The 22,612-nt window shown below is 41.3% G+C and overlaps 1 protein-coding gene across 1 annotated transcript; it reads right to left on the bottom strand.

Annotated features, from left to right (window-relative positions):
• Positions 1-1,473: 1,473 nt before the first annotated feature.
• Positions 1,474-20,386, bottom strand: sntg1 (syntrophin, gamma 1). The gene is made up of 17 exons (XM_041949675.1): positions 20,360-20,386; positions 18,077-18,211; positions 15,512-15,568; positions 15,246-15,303; positions 15,125-15,168; positions 14,671-14,712; positions 14,246-14,348; positions 13,634-13,716; positions 13,181-13,311; positions 11,708-11,837; positions 8,094-8,132; positions 6,732-6,848; positions 5,540-5,611; positions 4,805-4,957; positions 4,529-4,621; positions 1,746-1,856; positions 1,474-1,656 (listed from the first exon to the last, which is right to left on the bottom strand). Exons 1-17 carry the CDS (start codon positions 20,384-20,386, stop codon positions 1,474-1,476), a joined length of 1,578 nt encoding a protein of 525 aa, XP_041805609.1.
• Positions 20,387-22,612: the final 2,226 nt, after the last annotated feature.

Raw genomic sequence — 22,612 nt, 5'->3', positions numbered from 1 at the left:
GCCAAGCACTTTACTGACCCCATTTAATTTACTATCCTCTAGAGTTTACTTACCCATGGGCCTCTTCTGTGTGGATTCTACTTTGTAAATGGAAGGTAAGAGCATGACTAATTGCGCTAATTGACCTGAACTCTTTTTTGAATAGTTTAGTTGTCGCTCTGCGACATTTATAAACAGTTTAATACAGAGTGAAGTTTAAAGGGGCATCTCGAGCCTTTGGAGGCCATGACGCTACGTGTTTCTGTTGTCCTCGCGCTGTGTTTTCTAAGTGTCAGTGAAGAGTTGTTATCATATTTACATGCTGAAGTCAAAAGAAAGATAAACTATTCCAAAAAATACACCATAGCTGATTTTATTCTTCTAAATTGGTCCATAGAGTAAATGATGAAGAGAGCACGAGGTTATGAGCTATCTACCTAGTCGTCTCTGGTGCACATCAAATTATCAAATGCCATAATCCCTACAAGTAATCCCTCAAGTAATCGCCATAATTCATCGTTCTTTGAGTTCATCTGAATGTCAGCGTTTATTTACATAATCAAGTTTTGGGGGAAAAAAATGCTATAAACATGATGGAAGGTGTTTCTAATCATGTTTAGAGTGGTATTGTCAGGTTATGGTCGTGTACGTGGTGAACCTGATTATCAAAGTGTCACTCGTCATCTGTGCAATAAAAGCTGCACTTTCACACAGCCTTTCTAGGCAGGAATCCAGGAAATAGTTATGTTCAGACCTCAACCTGTGGGTATACGTCATGTAAAGAGAAAAGGAAACGAGGTTACTCTGCGTGTTCGGACACAAATTGATCTAAAGCATTCATTTCGTCCGCAGATGCTGCCAGAAAACCTCTGTGTGGGATCAGATTGGTGTGGCCATTTGGCTTTTAGCTCGGCTCTAATTACACTCCAGCGGTAAATCAATTTACTGCTAATTGAAGTACGAATGTAGGTAAAAGTTTTCATCCCAAGAACACACAAAACAATGGAAAAATCGAAGCGTCATCATACTACGTCATCATATCCAGTGTCCAGACAAATCTCTGCAGAAGTTCAAGTGATGCACCGTCTGATGTGGAACAAAACAGTCCAAAATCTAATTTGTTTGAACTCAAAATCTTCAATGTTGATTAAAATTACATAGAAAAGCAGACTTCTTAGGAACAGAACTGCAGTTTTCTTCGTGATGTGTCGATTATAAGGATGTCTGAGGATCAAGAGAAGGACAAATTCACTTAAAAACATCTTTGAATCGCACATTTTGTGTCCACAGTGTCTTTTTTGGGAAGTTTCTCAAAGTAGAGGTTCGTGTTTAGGTCCACAATTGTTCCAGAAATCTGAAAGGTATCAAGTATATCACTCCCAAAGAGGTCTTTTATTCCACAGCATTTTCCACTTCTCCTGTCCACCAGTTTAGGCCACGGTCGCGTCTAAGTCCAGCGTCATTTCAGAGGGCGTCCGGGGAGAGGAGCGCCTGTCAAGTGGCGTATTTGAGCTTAGGTGTCTGTGAATTACATGAGATACTGGAAAGAGAAGGAAATCCAGGGGTGGTCGCGGTGCCTTGGCTCTCCACAAACATCGGGTCCAGGCAAGCAACTTTGGCAGCGAAAAAAGCGTGAATACAGTGAAGCACGGCGAAGAGGTTCGAGAACTCCAGCTCCTGCAAGACAAACAAAATCAACACTCAACATTTCCAACATCACTTTTTCCTCGACGCGCAGCATTAAAAACCCTTTTAGAGCAAATTACCTTCGCTTCGATAGATTTGGAGTCTTGATTTTGGAACAAAAACTTGATTTTGCTTTTTCCATCATCAGACGATCCTTTCAGCTGGGAGAACTTGTATCTCCACAGCACGGCCTGAAACGTCGAACACACAAAGATTACATGAGTCTCACTTTAAACGACTAAAACGTGACTCTAAAATCGTTATTTACTCCAGTCTAATTTGTGAATTCTGTCTCGTGTCACTATTTCATGAATAATTCTGGCTAAAATCCACACGGATGCGGTGAGAAATGGGGCACGTCAGCAGATCAACCAGATACCAGTCGTTGTGAGATATAAACTTGTTATTTTTGCCACTGGGAAATTTAACAAGCCACAGCAATTTCACCTGAAATAGCAGAGCTTCCTTCAGTGATTCAATTAGTGGCGAACTGAATAAACAAAAGCTGCACGGCGAGCCAGACGACAGTCAGTTTCCAGACTGATTCCTCAGGTAGACAGCTGGCCGGGCTGTGCGGATGAATATGTATCTGTTCTCCACATACTGCAATAGTGTGCTAACTGTCCGTGCCGAAGTTACAATGATTATAACACCAATTTGATGAGTGAGCCCTAAAAAAATCACGTTTAACATACCACACGCAAGAAAAGTCGCTGTGATATAGCTGAAACTTGCTAGTCAGAGCAGAGGCTCGTGAGTGGAGGAGTGTCACCTCTCCACCTTCCTTTAAAACCACGACAGAGGCGACGATAGCACCAGCTCCCTCGTGTCAAGCACCCAGTATTACATCTGCATTGTGATCTACATGGAGATATTCTCTGCCACTCGTGTTTCCTCACTCTCATGCGACGCCACGTCTGCAGTGCTCACTCACATTTCTGTCAAAGTTATCGTTGTGGGATAAAGCAGGTGGCCTGTAACTAATGAAATTACTTGCGATGCTCCCGCGTCTTCTATCGTATTTGGACTTTGCCGTGTTTTAGAAGGAAATGCAGTGCTCCAGTACATCTATGTGACAGCTGCAGATGCTAGTTACTTTACAGATTGTATTATATCTGACTTTACAGAGCATATTGCTGTGGATTAAATTAGCCAACCGCATAAATGAATTAAATTAGCTCCACTTCGACCAGTTACAACATTAGACTAAGACTTAAACATTAATGCCTCAATAAAAATCCAACATTACGTAATATTTAATAATAAAACACTGAGAGCAGCCTTTCTCCTGTGTAATGACATAATGTTACTTTTGATACTGTTAAAGCTCTTGACTATTGGATTTGAGCATTTGATTTGCTCTTGATATTCAATTTGTTTATACCTGCTTTTGCTAGTTGTTTGTATGGTTTTGTTTTCTAAGAATTAGGGGTACCACACGGTTTTATATAAGTAGGCAGATAGGACCAGCATGCACCTGGGAGAGCATACGTATTCATTAAGTTGAACATTTAAATGGACAATGGATGAACTACATCAATATGGTCCCTGAGTGGCCGTTTGATTCAAATTGAATCAAATTCAAGACCAGCGTTCAAACAAAAAAATTGAACACTGTTCTTGTATTTGATGTACTTTTTCTAGCGGCACAGCTACTTTGAAAGGATCTGAATGCTTCTTGCATCAGGGCAATAATGCAGTTCACAGCTTCGGGTGATTTATAATTTCTATCAATCATTCATGTGCTACCACACGGACCGAAAAAGGACTTTTGTACAGCCAGATTATTTTTCATAGCCTTTTGAATTCAGGCACTTGATAAGTAATTAAATTCTTCATGTTTGCTCGCTGTTTCCCTCATTGGTTTGTGTATCTGACAAATTAGCTCTTTAATTCACCAGAGCTTCCCACAAGCAGATGAACTCTCTGGGTCTGTAGTGAGTGGCTCACTTGCTATGTGTGAAACCATCTTTTCATACATATAAATGTTGTGCTTTACATGTCATATGACTTAATTATTTAGCAGACTATATATACAGTGAGTGCTTTGTCAATTCTTCCACTATATATACCCATTTATAGCAGAGTCTCTACAGCCCGGACAGATAGTCAATCTACACCTGCTGCTATTTGAGTAATTGTGTAAGACAATATACGTCTCAGCACTGTCGTCCTTGCTCTATAAATTCTAATTAAGATTTTTTTCGAATGTTGTACCTGAACGTTGCTGCGTTTGATAAAAACTAGAGCCGTGGTGCAACATCTCACTGGGTCCTGAGTCTGCAGATTACGGCTCAACTTGTCGAACAGAATTGTATCTGAGCTGTTTCCGACTGAAACAAATTCTAACATGGTCGTTGAAATTTGCCAATAGCATCTTTTAATTACAGAATAATCCCACCCAGTGTATTGTCTGCAATTGCAGCGTACATATGGATTGTGTTTTGTGCATTTCTCTCTGTAAACAATACGCTGGCAACATTTTTAGTGTCCTTGGGGAATATTGCTGCTTCGCATTGCAGGAATTAGGGCCAAAATCTTAGAGAACAATATGGCAGCGCTCGTGTCCTGCTCAACCACATAATGTGCACCAGTGGAGTAGTCTGCATGGCTCTCAGACTTGGGGAAAGGCCAAAATGAACTGCAGGCAGGAGTGAGATGTTTGAGCTGGGGGGAACCAGCCGTCAAAACAAATGTGCTCATACTCCCACAATGCACACAGTGCAGAATAAGTTAGTAGCACCGAAAAAGAAAAAGGGAGGCGGAGGAATCGTGATTGGTTTCATCACACTGTGTACAATGCAGTTGTCAGAAACCTCTTTTCCTTACTTCTATTGATGATAAAGGACTGTCCCACACCTACCTTTGAAGCTGCATCAAAGCACACAAAGCCCATGCTGAAGTCTACTGTCAGACCCATGAGGTGGCTCTCCATGATACAGGCATACGTTTTACACTGCACAATAGGAGAATAAGATGTTAAACACAAGAGCTACACAAGGACACAAAAGGTGCTTTTGCTCTGCAAAATGTCATATGAGCATTATCAATCTTTGTACTAAAATGACTGAGCTGGAACCGTGTGCTAGATTAAAATCATCACAATTCCCTGCACGTTGCCTACTGTTCAGGTGCAGACCTGTATCCTCTCCACCTCTAGGAAAGTGGCCATCTGAAAAGCCTTTTCCCAGATCAGCAGCTCGCAATCCAGCTCCACACTGAAGAACATGTCCTCCCCGCTCTCCGTCTGCACGCTGAAGCAGTGCTTCCTCTTGTCCAGAAGGTCATTATCCTAAGATAAGACAGTACGGCTGCCATGCTGATCAGGTACAGATGGGCAGAGTGACGTGGAGATAAGACAAAGCAACAGCAATACAGTTTCCCGAAGCTAAAGGGAGGTTCACGTACTGCTGTTTTAAGAGCACTTGAATTATGCTCCTCTATATCCTGAACACTTACATGAAGGTAACACATATATATGCCAGCTGAACCACCCAATGCTTGATCCTAATGTATCTTTTTATAGTTTTATGCCACCCAAATGGCTCAGTGTGAAAGATATCGCAGTGTAGGTCAACTATATGATTTAATATGTAATGTGTATATCTGTATGAATTAAATTTGCCATAATGAGTTTGGAAATAATGAACTGCACATAAATTCTCATGATCATATTCAAAGTGACCTCGAACCTGCAGCAAACGAACGATACGATCTGAACCTTGAGAGTCTCTGCGGGATTGAAGTAGAACACGTGCAGATAAATCAGACTTATATAGTTAAAAGTGAGCGTGTTCCTCCGTTTTCTGTTTAATATTCTCTCAATGTATCCGGTGGGAGGGTTTAAGAAATGAAATAGAAAGGGCTGCCTTACCTTTAAAATCTTGCACATGATCTCATACACAGTAAAGCTTTTCTCTGCTCTGGTCCAGTCCCATGTTGTCACCTGAAAACGGTCACACACGTTTCTGAACGTGATTGATTTGAACACATGGGTCTATTTAAGAGAAAGAAAGCAGAACAACTGTCCATACAAGTGAAACTGATACATGTTTTTATGCATGTTTATGGCTTATCAGGAAAGACTTAAATAAGATTACAGTCGACCGTTTGCTTAATCCTTTTACCAGCTGCTGCTAGCTAGCGTAGGCTAATGCTAATGCTAACACTCCATGTAGAAGACCTGGAACAGCATCGATTGTGTGTTGTAGGTAGAGCTATTGTCCAGCTGTTGAAATACAGAAATGTAAATAATAATAATAACAAATACCTTGGGTTCCACACAGTGAACATTTTTCTAACCTTTTCCAGCTAACCCTATAATAAGTCAGCTAACATGCCCCTTTCCTTTGGAAGTAACGCTACATTACTCCTGTCGGCACAAAGCTCGTTAGCCAGGCGTGCTAACGTTAACCGCTTACATACAGCTTAATGCATTCCTCAGACTTTGCATCTTGTGTTTTTGGATACTGGACATCACTCTCACTGCAGTCCTGTGGACAATGCTTCAGCATGAGGAAAAATCCAAAGCCTGACAGGCCTGTCAGCTTCTAGTCATGGCTGCTAAGCTATGATTGGAAAATCAGTGTTCAGAGTTTAGTGAACGGCCATTACTTGTCATCTTGCCACGCGAGGGGAGGTAACTAGTCTTCAGTAATAAAGACGCTTGTCACACCACCTGAACAAGCAGGTCCCCGTATTCCACCATCCACTCACATTAGCATATTCCACTTAAATCAGCATATTCAAGTTGAGCAGGCAATTTCAGCTATCTATCAATCTTTTCCATCTCCAGTGCCATCGACAGCTTATCCCTCTTGTCATAATCGCCTAAGTAGCTGGCAGAATGTAAACAGATTTAATGATCATCATCAATCAAGAGGAAGATCGATGCAGCACAAATGCTTATGAGTGAGTTACTTCCTTATTTTCCATCGGGAAAGCATTTCCTCCCTCTACGATACATTAACATCGAATGAAAGGCCTCCCGTGGAGCTCAGCGACGTCAGTTCAAACACAGACGTGTGATGGTTTAAAGAGGTTCAACAAGTGACAGGAAGACTTACAGGAGGTGCTGAAAACTTGAAGAGTGAGGAACCCCTCAAAGCGAGGAACTTTGGTGAATACATTCGGTCCTGAACGGAGTCCTGCTCCTTCTCGTCGACCCAGCCCATGTAGATAATCTATCGAACCGTGACAGAGGGACATGAGGGACGTGGCGGTGAAAACAGAAATGCAATATATTCATATCACGGCAAAGTTTTGAGTATCAATACTAGTGTCAGTAGGTTCAACACCCATAAAAGTGCATTTTGAGCACATTAAAACTCTTAGTGGAAAGAAAGACACCACGTTGTATAGACGTCAGTGATTTTGGCCCTGGCTTTACTCTGTATCAGATTATGTGGTGTCGCGTGTCTCTAGCTTCTTTTATTTCATCTGTATTTGTGTTTCTAGGCAGCGCTCAGTTAAAAAGGATAAACATGGGGAAATGGACCAATCAGAATTTAGCAATATTTAGCAATAAAAACCAAGTCCTCAGGGGCTTTAAAGATGACACATAGAGGTATGTTTGTTTTTGGTTTATCCAGCAGATTAAATATCTGACAAATCAAATCCTATTAAAACCCAATGTTGTCATTAAGCATTCATTAATTTGTCACAATGCCCACAATGCTCTAACACACACAGAGATAGCTCAGATGTAGCTAAAATGGTATAAGCAGTATGAATAATAATTTGTGTGTCACAGTATTGTCATAATACCAAACCCCTACAGGAAGGCAAAAGGTACAAAATTAAGTATTCAGGAGAAAAAAGAAGTTATACCAACGGGGAGAGGATAAGAAAAAGCAAAGCCTCTGCTGCAAATGTTTTGAGACATGGTTTTAGACATCAAGTGCATCTCACCATCACTACTCATTAAAGTCAGGGTGATTGCAGCCCAAGTAAAATATTTTCCAGCTCTTCTGTCTGTAGTTTTTTGATGGATGGCAAAACAAGCCAGTGAAAGATTCGGGACAAGCAGTCGTAGCTCATGCCATTTTATTTCTTAAACGAATTGTCGTGTGGATTCACACGTTTTTTTGTGGGGCTGGAAACCGGAATAAATAAGTAAGAAAAAAGGATCCCCGCTGTCACATTTGCTCCCCGTCTTTAGACTGAGAGATGACACTGCGAGTTAACTCACTGAAGGCACTTAAGTTGTTTTCTGATCATTTCTCAGTGGATGGACTTTAATGATGCAAACTCTCTCCTTGTGTTGCAATAGTTGGCAAGACACGACTGCGTCCTTTCTCTGACTGGCTGACCTGGTTAGGTTTATTTCTGATTTTGAAGATAAGGATAAAATACACAAATTAAAGTCATTCAAAGCAAAAAGAAAGCTTGAATAAGCAGCAGCAGCTCTTGTTGCCCTGCTATCTTACCTGCTGGTTAACTGGAAAATTTCGGTTTATCTTCTTCACCTGTTAAATTTGACAAAAACATCAATAACTCATTAAAATATCTCATGCTAGCAACCAGACACCAATTACTGGTAGAAGTCAAAAAGGCAGCAGGATCCCGCAGGGACCCACAATCAGTGTCAGTGTGTCCAAGAACAAATAAATGATGAATCACAGTATCTGTGCTAACATGTTAACCACAGCACTGAAGGAATACTGTAAGAGCTACTTCATTTATTCAATGCATGCAAATTACAAAATGAGATAGATAGAGTCATTTCCACAAGGACCCGAGGCTCTTCCTAAAAAAATCCATTTAAAAAAATCCATTCTGTCTGTGATAATAAAAGCGAGGGGAACTACTGAGAGAGCAGTGAGGCTTTAAATTAAAACATTCTGCTCACATCACAGGTATCACACGCTCCTAATCCACACTATACCATCAATATAACTCTTCCTTAGCAGCACAACACCAAATTAAGCCGTCCAGGCCTGATCCCATCCTCCTATAGAGGCGAGAACAAGTCACAGCTGCTTGTTTTGAAATGTTCCTGAAGTTTGGGCCGAGGGAGGAAACGAGATGCTTTTTGTTGTCAGCGGGGGGGATGAAAGGAAACTGTCGGGTAACTGTCAAGATGGCTTCTGGATATACGGGATCAGTGACAGTGTGTTTGTTCAGATTCAGCTGTGGGTTGTTGTGACCAGTCCCTGTGACTGCAGGTCTAACCCACCTGACACACGAATCAGGGAAGGCTGTGGGGTCCACTTCTTTAAGTTATAACTTTGTTTCTTCCTCCATCTACAAATACATACTTTCAGTTTATGGGAGCACCACCGGTAAAAAGTACTTAAGGAAACCAGGAACAATTACAATACAAGTGCCACACTTAAGTAGAATTTTGGTGCTTGGCTTGGGTATTTCTGTTTTGAGAGAATTTTAGAGATATATTGTGTTTTACTCCACAATTTGTTAACATGACAACTGGAGTTATTGTAACATAGATGCACCTCTCTGTTCACTACCTTTTTCACTGCCTACACTATAATATACATCACTCTCCGCTGCAGTTCACTCATACACTGTTTTATCCGATCTGCCACTTGCAGGATGATGCACCTGTTATGACAACCTTTATCTGAGTAAGTTCCATTACTTTTTTCATGACGAATGGTGCAATATTGGACTACAAACAGCTCAGTTCTATTGTATGACAGCTGCCCAAGAAGGACTGAAGCTGCTCTGCGAGCAAAGGATGACCCTTCTCTTTACTCAGCCCTTGATATTCACATGTTTTTAGGAGTTGGCGCTATTTTTGTTCACTTGTGTGTCTCAGTGGAAAGGTTTCCTGTTTAACAAGTGAGCCTCATTAATTTTCATTTTCTTTTCAAAAGGTTTTTCTATAAATATTTAGTTTGGCTTTTAAAAAAACATGCAAATTCGAACACCTCAAGTACATTCACTTGCTTTCCAGTTTATTGGGTTTTTTAAAGCCTTTGTGGGCTAATCCTCAGCATGATAAATCAGTCAATAAATCACTTTATTCGTCCCTAAAGGGCAATTGGTAGTGCAGCAGTGAAACAAAGACACAAAGCACATAAACGCATCGCATAAACACAGAGCATTACAAAAAAAAATGTTTGGAAACATAGAGTATGTAAATTAAAAGAATTAAAACTCATGAGTTTCCCATCAGCCTCAAACAGACTTTGCGTTCAGTGCTAATTAGCAAATGTTAGCATGATAACACTAAACTATGATGACAGACATGAGAATACCTTATACCTGCTAAACACCTGCATGTTAGCATTGTCACTGTGAGTATGTCAGCACGTTGACGTGAGCATATAAAACCACCACTGTGCCTAAGTACGGCCTCACAGAGCTGCCAGCATGTCTTGAATTTCCTGTTATGTTTCAATTCACCTTCTATGACTGAAAGCATGTGTATGCAGGTGACAGTCACCAATCTACCTTTTAAAGAGAATCCAGGTCTGAAATAACTGTCATTGCCGATGGTTCAGCCATACCGAAATCATACATACATTTATCCTTTCAGCAGAAATCCGGGCATCCTACGTACAGCGAGGTTACCAGCTCATTCACACACCTCAGTAAATGTCAAGACCTGAGCGAGGAATACACTCTCAATTCGTCCACTCCAATTAGCCAGCACTCCATTATTCCCCGGAGAATCACACACACGCACACACACACACACGGATGCACGCACGCACGCACACACAAAGTCGACACAGACACACAGACATACATTAATTTCCCAGAGACTTACTCAAACCATAACCATTTCTTGCTGAACCCCAACCTTACACTAACCTTAACTCAAGTCCTCACCCTAAAACTTAATGATTTAAATTATGGGAATGACTGAACACACACCCAAACAAAGACACACACACAAACACAAAGCTGTTTTTTTTTCCATCACTTTTGGGGACATTACATAGACTCACATTCATTTCCTGGAGACTTAACATGACAATAACCACAAGCACTGCTTGTCTAACTAACCTCACCCATGTTTTCACCCTAAAATTTAGTGATTTACCTTATGGGGACTTGTGTTTGGTCCCCATAAGGAAGGCAAGTCCCCATAATCTGCCTTTAAACAGAATTATGTCCCCACAACTTGAGTAATGCACATCCACACACACACACACACACACACACACACACACACACACACACACACACGATTATGACAAATCCCTGCTTCTCACTGCAGCTCACTCCATGTCATATTCATGCCATGTGGAGAGAACACTACCGTCAGTTAAATTCAATTCAATTCAACTTTATTTATAAAGTGCCAAATCACAACAGAAGTTATCTCAGGGCACTTTTCATATAGAGCAAATCTAAATCTTTTGACTCTTCATAATATTTTTTACAGCGGCCCAACGATTTCCACCACGAGCAAGCACTGGAGTGAGGTGAGGAAAAAATCCCTTTTAACAGGCAGAAACCTCGAGTAGTACTGAGTAGATCTGCCATCTTGCCTCGAACCAGTTGTGTTGTCTGGCTCTCTGGTTGTATCTTTCTAGACAGAGGCTTAACTGGGCTGCTAGAAATACAGTTTACTGCATGGAGATGGAAGAAAATACACCTAAATGTCACTAACATACTTTTTGTCAGGTTTTGCATGTGCCACCGCACATGATGGAGCTCATTTGCAGTATCTGTGTTTGACCCCTCTGCTGAGTATCATCACCCACCTGGAGCAACAGAAACATACAGTAACAGATAGACTACAGCTTTGTTTCTCGCTGCCTCTTGCTGTCATCATTCTGCAACGTATCCTGGTGAATTATAGATAATAAGTGCATGGGCTTAGCCAGGGGGAGTAAGCGTAGTGTGGTGCAATTGCTGTTGTGACCTCAGGCGCCTAGAAATAAGTGTGTGCCTTACTCATAGCGTGAAAAGACATTAGTATGTGTCTACTTAATGCCATGACATTTGCATGGCGATCCACAAATTGAGAGTCTGTTGCATTAACACCCAACGCAACATCTTATTGGTTCACCTGGGGGACTGCAAGAGGCGGCAGGTCTAACAAGTGTTAGTGTATCATACTCACATTGTGCTTGGTGAGACTGGAAATGTTGCTTGCTATTGCCTGAAGCCAATCCAGGCAGTCCTCAGCTGTGGGAAACTGTATAACTCCGCTGCAAACTCCATCCACAGCTATGACCTGGAAAGCATTTTTCCTGAAAGAATCACAAGTAAAAACCACCGAGTGTGAGTTGATCTTACACTTTTAGTCCATGAACTACATTTCACACACAGACCGCAATTCCTTTGATAGATTTGCAACTTTCAAAGAAGCCATTACTTTCCATTTATCAGTAGAGGATTAGAAACGACTTGCTGAGACTGGAATATGCAATATGTTTTTCCTCAACTTTATTTTCAGGTCAGAGTTAGATCATCATTAGTCATTTTTCTATTTTATTTCATCCCAGCATGTGAAACTCTGGCCAGACTCTTTGAAAACTCACTTCCTCTGGGGAAATTCTCACTTAACACTTCTCATCTAACATCTCAGCAAGAAAGCAGTGTTCATTTAAACCCGCAACAACAGACTTTTTGGGCACGTGGGGACAGTGGAGACATTTGTGAACACAAAATTGACATAACGTGCTATCACCACCTGTCGAATATTAGTCCATGATTCTCTCTTTTTTAGCTCTGTTTTTGGCCTCCACCATCACCTAAGGGAAATATCTGGCTCTTCAGCTGCTAAATTCTCCACTAAGTTCACAAGCTCATTGCCAGTTGTGTCTTGCTGCTGTTAGATGCCTAGCAGCTAGCATACAGTGGGTTTTTAGAGCTGCTTTTTGTAAACAGTGACCTATTACACGACGCTATTACAACAGCAAGAATTAACCAAAACCCGTAACACGATGGACCAGCCGGCTGAAAAAAATGAGCTGAAATTACTATAAAAAGCCAATGAGAGCTGCAGATTCAGGTTCAGATAATTCTCTGCAGGTTCACCACTGTGAGCAACCATCAGGAAAAAAGAAAAAGAAATAAAGCAAACCATTTTTGGCCTGTTTTAAGTCTGAAGTGATAAAAGATGTGAAGAACTTCATAGTTATAAAATAAACAGACCCACTGCCCAGTACATAGCTAATCAATATGATAACTTTATGAAATTTTCAGTTTTTTTTTTTCAGTTAATGGGCTAAAACATGCCAAACCACAACTGTGGTCCATTAAGATTCAATCCACGAGATTAGTGTTTCCCTCATCCTCAGTGTAGCAAAATGGAAATGTCTTTATTGACAGCTTAATGGCTTATTACATCAAGCATCCACTATTCAGTAGGTCTGTCCTAAAGCAGACACACAGAGCCGTTTAGCTTATTTAACGGTGTTTAAAGGGATATACTAAATGACAGAAAATAATAATGTTACTGTAGATACAGGATGGCAGTCTGCTCCATTTGAAAACCCCCAAGCATTTAAGAAGATCACAGCACGGCCGTCTTGTAGAGCCTTATAGGGAAATACCAAGAGAAACCTCAAGATGAAGTCCCGCAGCTCACCTGCAGGCGTCAGAGCCCGGGATGTACTGCGACAGGCGTGAGTGGAGCAGTGGAATAAGGCGCAGGTCCACCCATCTCTTCTCCCAGCGTAGCCCCGGTGACGTGGGCCACGACGAGCAGGACAGCGTGTCCTGCAGAAGTGTGAAACACAATTTACAAGAGCTTGTCGTTTCCCACCTCGCACATTTCAAACCGCTGACATGTCAGGAGCTGGAGTCCTTCTCTCCTGCTGCTGCTGCCGCTGCTGCTGCGGGTGTACCGGCAGGCTGAGTGAGCGCGAGCTGCAGAGGAAAGCTGATTCACCCTCCTCAAAAGATAAAGATAGAGCATCCCGGTTATCAGCAAGCAGTGACAGTTGCATGGAAACAACTTTCTGGCACCGGGAACGCTGCTGCACGGTTACAGAGGGACAGTTGCAGAATCAGTCAAAGAGGAGGCTAATGAAAAAAGTACCGTGTTGTTAGGATGGTAGTTCAAGTGCAGGCCGCTATCACACAGGGGAGAGGATGTCCCGCTACTCTGGTCGCTGGGGATGCCTGAAAGTGCAGCGGGGACACACACAAAAAGCCGATAAACCCTAAAAACTCTGAACAACACCTCCATCTATTTCAAGGTTTCCAACTGCGGTGAATCACGGCTATCAGCAAAAGTGTGTTACTTTGTTCTCCGCCACAGTAGGCTCATGCTTTGTGCCAATTTGTATTCAGTTAACTGCTTGGCTGGCCAGTCAACCTGGCCTATATACGCATATGAAAGGATTTCATAAAAGCTTTCATGTCTGATGACGGGCTGAAGCTCTCTCATGGAAGAGCAATCAATTGCGCCACAATGAGCGATGTCAATTCTTTCAGTTGAGCCTTTAGCATCTTTTGTGAAGCTTGAGATGTGTCCTGTTCTCTATTTTTCCAGCTCCTTAGCAAAGTGTTGCTCAAGTGCATAGTCGCCAGGACAACCGGTCCTTGACAGACAATAATACCAGCTATAAATACTCTTGGTTAATTATTTTGCAGTGCAGTAATGGTGATTACACACTTCAATTAAGGAGTGTGTGTAGACTTTTCTTACATGTGCAGTCCTCACACAGGGGCAGCTTCAGAAAAGCCGGAGTCTTCTTCAGGAAAGAGACGGTGAGAGTCACTTCTTCACCAGCGTTTCTCAAAACCTGGACCTGGACGGGAAAAACGCAGGAAGAGCTTTTATCGCAGGGGCTGTAAACTGCGCGGCTTTCTGCCGATCGCTCGTTGCGATGAAACATGGTGCACTCATGTCTAACTAAGAATGGAAAGCGGAGATAAGAGATTTTTACGCAGACAAAGAAGCGATTCTCCACAAACACACACATTTGCTTGCAGTTACATTCAGAAAAGGAGCAAACAAAAACAACTGGCTTTACATGTCAAAAAGACGCGAAATCATAAAGTGGGACGAGATAAGCTGTTGAAAGAGCTGTTGCAGTGGAAGAAAATATGAGATATGGGCTGACAGCTTACCACTTCCTCATGGCGATAACTTCTAACGTTTATTCCATTTATCTGCAAACAACAGTAACAGGGTTACCCTAAATAATACTGCTGGCATCATATCACTGTAGCTCCATCTTCAGAATGATTAATGAGGCAAGCACAATAACTGTTATGGCATCTGCGCTGAAAACTGTAAACAAGAGAGTCACATCCACAGTTGCCATGAATACAGAACGTCTTCAGTTGGCTTGAAGAGGTTTTCTCTGCATAACATGAGCTGAGAGAGATTAGCTGTGGGAATTTTTTTGCTGAAATACATGTAACACATAAAAGACTCAGGATGTGACATTTACCTATAGGGATGCATCATTATTCAACACAGTTTTGTGGACATGTGGCACATGAATTATTAAAGATACAGTATTTTGCAGAGAAGGATGAGACGCATAAACAGGCATTAATGTGAGTTTGGGCATTTTACCTGAAGGATGCCGTCTCCAATGAAAAGCAGGCCCGAGAGTTCGGCTGCAAACAACAAAATCACTTGAGTAAAACCAACAGGAAGAGTAAAATGGAAGAAGTTGTAAAAAGTAGTAATATACCTTTTTGTTCTTTTGATATTTTTGATATCACAACAGGGATTTTATGCTCTGCTCCACCCTGAGGAGACAAATGAAATCAAACTGAATTACAGAGAAACCACAAACACAGACAAAGACGAAGACACTCGAAAGCAACTAATTTCTCAGTGAGTCCCTCGGCTAACGATGTTAGCAGCATCTTGACAAGAAAATGATCAATAACACTTGTTCAGACTTAATTTAAAGAAGTTGGGAGGAGCAGCCTTATCAGTTGGGATCTAAATTACCTTGATGCTCAGGCCAAACCCTCCAATTGTCTGCCTCCTGATCGTTACAGTCCTCTCCTGGAAGAGATTCAGTTAGAACCAAGAGATGAGCTCAGACTGATGCTGAACCTGCAGGAGCTCTTACAACAGATCACGTGGGAAGGGGCTGTCGCTCTCCTCAAAACTAAAAATAACGATATTTTAATAAAGTGGTGCAAGATAAAACCTAGAAAATGTAATTATGAGTCATTATTTGCTTGCGAAAGATGCATTTAAAAGTAACAGTGAAGCCTATTTTTGACAATTCCAATTACATATTTCATCACGCTACAAATGTTGGTTGTACAAATAAATGATAATGAACAACATCTATATAAATTAATTATGAGAGTTGCATGAAAAGATACCACTGTCTGCCCAAACATTATATATGAAGCCAGGAGACAGTTAGCATAGCTTAGCATAATGACTCGAAACAGAGGTAAACAGCAAATCCTGGGTCTTCCCAAAAGTAAAAAACACCTACCAGCACCTCCAACGCTCTCTAATGCCGAGGCAAGTTCCTTGTATGTGAAGACTTACATGGCAATCAAACCTGATTCTTATTCTGATTAACATGCTATCTCTGTTTGATCCAACACATTGTCAGAAATAATTTTTAAAAACCCCCATCAATTTGTGGTTTTTGGAGGAGCTACATGCTGTAACTATTTCTAGATGAACAACAGTCTGTGGTTGCCTGGCAACCTCACCAGCATGGCAAGACTCCAGAGAGTCATGGCGCCCGGCCGTTGTTACAGCAACCACCAGTTACAGCACAAAACATCTCTGTAACAGCACAAACTGACATTTTTACGTTTTTGTCTTATTTCTTGTAAATGAACTTTGGATGTGTTGGTAGGCATATTTTTTAACTTTGAACAGAGCTACACCAGCTGCTTCCTTCTGCCTCCAGGCTTTATGCTAAGCTAGGCTAATCGCCTCCTGGCTACAGCTCAGTGGAACACAGGTAACTACTTTCAACATGAGTTCGATCACTCTTGATGTGATGTTATTTCACAATTACAATTTCAGTCACATCTCCAAGCCCCATCTGCACAGTACACTGATTTTATCACTCATTTGGCAAAAACAGCATTACTAGTATTATTTATATCCATCCAAAATAGGATAAATGTGAAATGACAACATAACATTGTCAACAGTCTAAAATAATGCAAAACAAAGCGTTGGATTTCTGCACACTGTCATCACCGAGTTGACTGAAAATGCAGTGTTTCAGTCGTACCGCAGATTTTTTACCAGGCAGCAAAATCACAATATCAAACAACCACATCTTAATTTTAGAAACACATGTTTAAAATAAATAAATAAATCATGAGAGCTTGAGATAATAACAACATGTAGAGAATATTTGAAGTCTGGATATGGAATTTGGACTGGTTGTTGTCCAGTCCCCCGTCTCTTCTCCCATATTTGAACTTTTTGATAAAAACCTGATTTCTTTCTGTTTTCTGTTGAATTCGATGTATCTTGAAACATATTGTTTGTCTCACACTAACTGATGCTGTAAATGTCTCAGGTGTTCATGATACATGTACACCCAACACCGGTTGTTGCAGCCTGCGGCTCTAGTATAAAGATGTGACGTGTTTCCATCACGGTGGTTTTATGGGCAAGAGAAAAAAAAAGAAAAATAATTTTTACACTTCTTTTTTTGCAGAATAACTTCTGACATAGCGAACAGAACAAGTTTTTTTCCGCTGTCGCCGTCGTCCCAGATATTCTCATAACGTTCCTTATCTTCATAATCTTCATCTCCGGACAGTATGAAACATGGCCCATACCAACTGACATAAAAGGACAGCTAAAACTTGCCCAAACAAAACAGATTCCTGCAGACCTCCATTTTTCTCACAGGTGGCAAAGGCGACTCTTCTTCTACTCTGCTCATCATAGCCACGCATAACGTAGTTTAAACCTCCAACTTCTGATGAAACTGAGCTTTGCGGAGCCAGGTTTACTCGCTCCAAACCAGTTCTACATCTTCAGTGCATTCAGTGCTGACAGTGCGCAGGAATTGAAACACTTTGTTTTTAACTTAAATTGGCCCCTGAGGCTAAAAAAGTCTGCACTCTTGACATGCTAAGGTTGCGTTAGCATACCCATGCCTTTGCCCTTTCCGTTAATTGGTAATCATGTTGCAGGAGACACAAGCATTCCCTCCATTTGTCTTTGACTGCAAAATGTTACTGAATGAATAATGCCTTTTTGAGAAAGGTCATGGACTCGGCCCTCGGCCCCGAGTTTTTTCATGAGAATTTACTAACGCGAAGAAAAAGTTGTCAGACATGATACAAGCGTAGCCTCAACATTACACCCGATACACCACGATCCAGCGGGAGGATGACTATTTAACAGCTACATTTGATTTATGAGGAATAGATTAACTGCTGTACATTTGTCATTGACACAGGCATCCAGAGTGTTCTCGCTATCTTCGGATTGTAACCTCCACTTATTGTACAGTATATATCACCTGATTTCAATGTGTGAGCATGTGAGGAGACGGGCTCGATTACTCACGCTTGAATAAAAAGGCTCTCCTGACACACAGATGACATCTTGTTCTTGAATGGTCAGAATATCTTTGGCCAAGTGTAGTCGAATATTAAACGGCTCCTCATTACCTTCTTGCATCAAATAAATCCCAGTCTTTGTCTGCGAACAGTCAGAAAGATAAAATCATTCATCATCCCTCCCTGACTAAATTAACTGGCCATGAAATGAAATGTCATTGAGAATATTCGATGCTGGATGAACAAGGAAATTAGGATACAGACTTTTCTTTTTTCTTTTTTTTTTTTGGCTTTCCTTGCTAATGTCATTGCTAATGTTGGAACAGGTAATTCAGCAGCCTGAGTAATAAACAAACATCTAAATTTAAAAAAACACAAGACAACTGTTGATTTATGGGTGCAAATAATGAGCAGACTCTCTTAAAAACAGCTCTGTATGAGACGTAATATCATTACGTGGCCTCTGTTGCTTTTAGACACCCACACTGAGAGAGAGTCTGATGATCCACTTAAAACATGCTAATCCGTAAAAATTTGCATTCTGCATATCCTTCCTCGTCCCTGGCTAATTGTGATGCCTGCCCTGTCCTTGACTTAAAAAGGTCTCAATAAAAAGAAGCACCTTCACCTGACAAGACTGCTAATAAAAAAGCCACCAGTGTCAGCATCCTTGTCACCTGGGATACGTCGCTCATCAGTTAACAAGACAGTCGGGCGCATGGCTGCTATTCTTAGAGTGAGCATCTTGACTGCAGGTCGAGCTTGAATCAAAGTCAGTTTATGGAGCATATTATCTTTCACCCATAATGAGGAATGTGAAGAAATGAGCCTCCGCCTGCAGCTGCAGCATGAAAAATGAAATGAGGGACGCATTAATTCACATTATGTGAAGTAATGTGTGTATGGGAGTCATTAGCGGAACAAAATGAGGGCAGTAGTGCCATCACTGTACATAGCTGGTGCAGACAGCGTCTCACGTGGTTGAGCGTTGACCTGCTGCAGCACTTTGCATCGTACCTAATTAGCCTTATCGCTGATCCTGTTTTATGTTTCTCTATTTTTCTTCCCTCCAAAAACCTCCTCCATTATTATCTTCATCATGATCTGGGCAGATATGCAACAAGGACATCTTCGTCTAATGCAGGGGTGTAGTACAGAGGACAGTGGAACTATGGGCCCCATCATGGAGAGGGTCCTCAAAAAACCCAACCTGGTATCACAGCAAAGCATTTAGCCTTGATTAGGCAAGAACAGGTTCTGTTTCTGCAGTCAAGTAAAGGCTGCTTAGACTTTCAAAATAAAGTTTGCTTAGAGGCATTTCAGGTGATGGTCGCAGTTTGGTTCGGTTTAAGAAAAGGTCATGGTTCAGGTTACAATAGGTATGTTAGCTACTAATGTTGTCATGATAGCAGAAACTCAAAGTTTGAGACAATACTAGTATAAAAAAAAGATACTCGCTACCTCTTTTGATACAAAGGCACAAAGGGGAAAAAAAGTCCCAGGCAAACAAAATAGGATAATTCTTGTCTTTTTTCTATTAACAACCTGCATAAAGTGCTGGTACGGAAAAAGTCACTGAGCACATACCAACTCATTTTTTAATAATAATTCTAGTTATTCTTCCCCTTTGTTTCATCTATGCACTTTGATATTTGGTGTATTATTTCTTGTATCTAAAACAACACCTTCAGAAAGGTGCACATGGTTCAGCCCACTCTTGCAGTCGGTGTGTCCCCAAATGCCTCAAATGTGCTGATGCTAAGGAAGCAGTCGTGCCATTTCTCAAAAAATTAAAGTAAAATCGGATTAGCAAAAGAAAAAAGAAAGCAAGAAGCAAGAACCTAAACAATCAGAGGAAAACAACTTGCTGGCAGTCTTTCAGAATGGTTTTCTATTGATATAAATTGTTGCTGATACAGTTATCTTCCTGATAAATGAAGCTGAAGCACTGGCCTCAGTTTGAGAATCAACTGCAGGTCCATCATCACCATCGTGCCATGTTACTGAGGATGTGAGACAAGGTGAGTTCAAAAAGTTGCTACTGAAAGTTACTTACTGCATTTTACACCAGAACAACACTAACATCATGTTTTATCGTATATACCTACATGCTGTTTCAGGTATTTGCACAGGTGCACCAATGGATGTATTCAAAGAGCCACTGAGGCTGCTCGTGTACAGATCTCTGTGCTATGCCGCTGCTCAAGAGACATTTCAGGCATTCCAAGGCTGTTCCTATAATCATCGTCAATTCACTGTCAAAATGTTGCATCGATTGAATCTTACCAACCTCTTCATTTGAAGTCTTGAAATCCATGTGCTACTATGCAGTGAGGGATACTGCAATGGAGGAAAACAAGATTTCGAGTTAGACAGCGGAGGCAAATGGTTAATGACACGACCAAGTCGCTGCAGCAGAGCCGTGCAGCCGATTTAAACTGGCATTGTTAGCGGGACACCTTCTTTCATTACAGTGCTGCTTTTCTCATATAGAACTTAAACAATGGAGGGAGATAGAGTTTTTTATTAAAGTGTGCCTCTTCCAAACTCAAATGTGCAAAAAAAAAATCCCATTGAGCAATCTTGGAAGAAAACTGGAGACCATTAAGTGGTAATGAATAATTCATTAGCAAAGGTGAGCACCCAGGTATCCTTATAAATGTTTCAATATGGAGTCCAGTGCTCCCAGAAGTGAACCGCGTTACCATATCTGATGCTTTCTCAGAGAGAGAATAAAACTGAGCCGCAATAGGAGAAAACGCCACAATAAAAGCACCACAACCTGAGTGGTATTGTGGTTTAACAAGAAAAGGAGCGACACTACCAATAACTAACACACGTTTCCGAAATCAGGTGAATCGCTCCAGACAGACAAATGCACAAGTTGTCTTGAGGAATGTTTTGCGAGAGCCTTATTTGCATAAAGCAGTTCCACTCAGTTTTAATCAGACATGAATGACACTTGACTCAACGCAACGAATACGGAACAGAAATTGCTCACACTTGAATCATAGAACCTGCGGGAAAGTCGCAGACTTACCTCAGTAGAAAGGCCCCCAGCTCTTTGTGTGGTGAGATCTAGCCATCGAGCAGCGAGGTGATCCCTGATCGCAGCAGAGGGCCCTCCCCAATCATGGCTGTCAAAGCTGGGCGGCGGGAGAGCAGTGCTGTCACCTCTCCTGGCTGGCTGTAGGTGCTGCAGGAGTATTCCCAGCAGAGGTGATGCTGAAGAGCAGAATGAGGCTACCGGGTGGCGAGGTTTCACTCCAGATCGGGGGCCGCGCTGCAGTAAAGGGGGGAGGATGTTGTTAGTGTCTGACAGTAACCTCAGCTGCAGGTGAGGAGCTGAAACGAGCACTGAAGTATCGAAATGCTTCTAATGACGGCTGAAAAGGTGTAACTACATGTGCCGATCACGCAGGTAAGTGTGATGTCAATATATCTTTGTGGGATGTTGAATCAGAAGCAATTCACAGTTGTATTCCCCGAACAAAGCACCTTGTACAAAAAAGAAGACATTCAAAAGCAAACTCAGACCCATGAATCCCACTCATCAGCCTACGATGAAGGACCCTCTCAACTACCTGGCTCGTAAAAACCTGTGGATTCATGTGGCAAAATGCAATTAACTCATATTCTTCCATTTTTTTATCTTTGTATGCTGAGCACAAACGATTCTTTCAAAGTGTTTATTAAGTTCCAGCAGCACACCCTTGAGAAATCTTCCTCGTTAGCATGCATTGTTGGCTCGATGCCACCTTTTTTGTTGAGCCACTTAGATCACTGTTCTACCGGATTAAGAATATATATATAACAGTATGTGCATTTCAAGCTACACTTCATGCATAAATCACTGACTGCTGATTATACAGTGAGCGTAGCCTTAATGAAACTTGCAAATCTATTTGTTAAAGCACTGAGAGGGAAGCGGGTGATTCATTAATATTATGTTAAAGTCAATGCAGAGACTCAAGACATGCAGATGATCAGACCATCTAACTTTCATTTATATAAAAGAAACATATCGTCCATTAAAAAAAGCACATTTTCTGAGGCAAACTGACCCTCAAAACTTGGACTTCAGCTTAGTTTCTTTGTAATTACATGCATTAAAAAAAAGGTTATTCAACTCATGACTTGTATCCTTTGGCACTTATGATTTATTTGATGGTTTTATTGAATGTCAGCCTATATGTCGTGCACTACAAGGTCTAAACAAAATCTGTTGCAATGCCAATAAAGTTAGCTTATTTATAGGAATCTCATATGTTGACATACTGTAAACTCTGTGGTCCGCTTACTATTAGAAAGCTATTATTGCAGTCTAATAGAACAGTTCTGCCATAAATCCTATGTTCGTGAAGGTTGTTATGTTGAGTTTAAGGTCATTTTGGCTGTAGTTTGTGGTGCAGTTAAATTGTTTTGTGTACACTCAGAGATGTTTCTAGTATTTTGTCCACCTCATGTATCTGGGTGAAATCAGATGTATCAGATTTCTTCACTGTAGCGACGTGTGCCTCATACATTTCATATTATTTCACAA

The sequence above is a fragment of the Chelmon rostratus genome, chromosome 12 (assembly GCF_017976325.1).
Source record: "Chelmon rostratus isolate fCheRos1 chromosome 12, fCheRos1.pri, whole genome shotgun sequence".
NCBI lineage: Eukaryota > Metazoa > Chordata > Actinopteri > Chaetodontiformes > Chaetodontidae > Chelmon > Chelmon rostratus.
Note: the sequence above shows the minus strand (reverse complement) of the source record. Positions and strands in the feature narration are given on the sequence as shown.

Bases quoted from the DNA above. Each gene is read 5' to 3' on its own strand.
- sntg1 (XM_041949675.1), bottom strand. From the start codon at position 20,386: ATGGATTTCAAGACTTCAAATGAAGAG. The intron at 15,304-15,511 runs GTAATTTAGATC...TTGTCTCCTCAG, and splicing joins GGTTTGGCCTGAGCATCAAG to GGTGGAGCAGAGCATAAAAT. The intron at 14,713-15,124 runs GTAAAATGCCCA...TGTTGTTTGCAG, and splicing joins TTGGAGACGGCATCCTTCAG to ATAAATGGAATAAACGTTAG.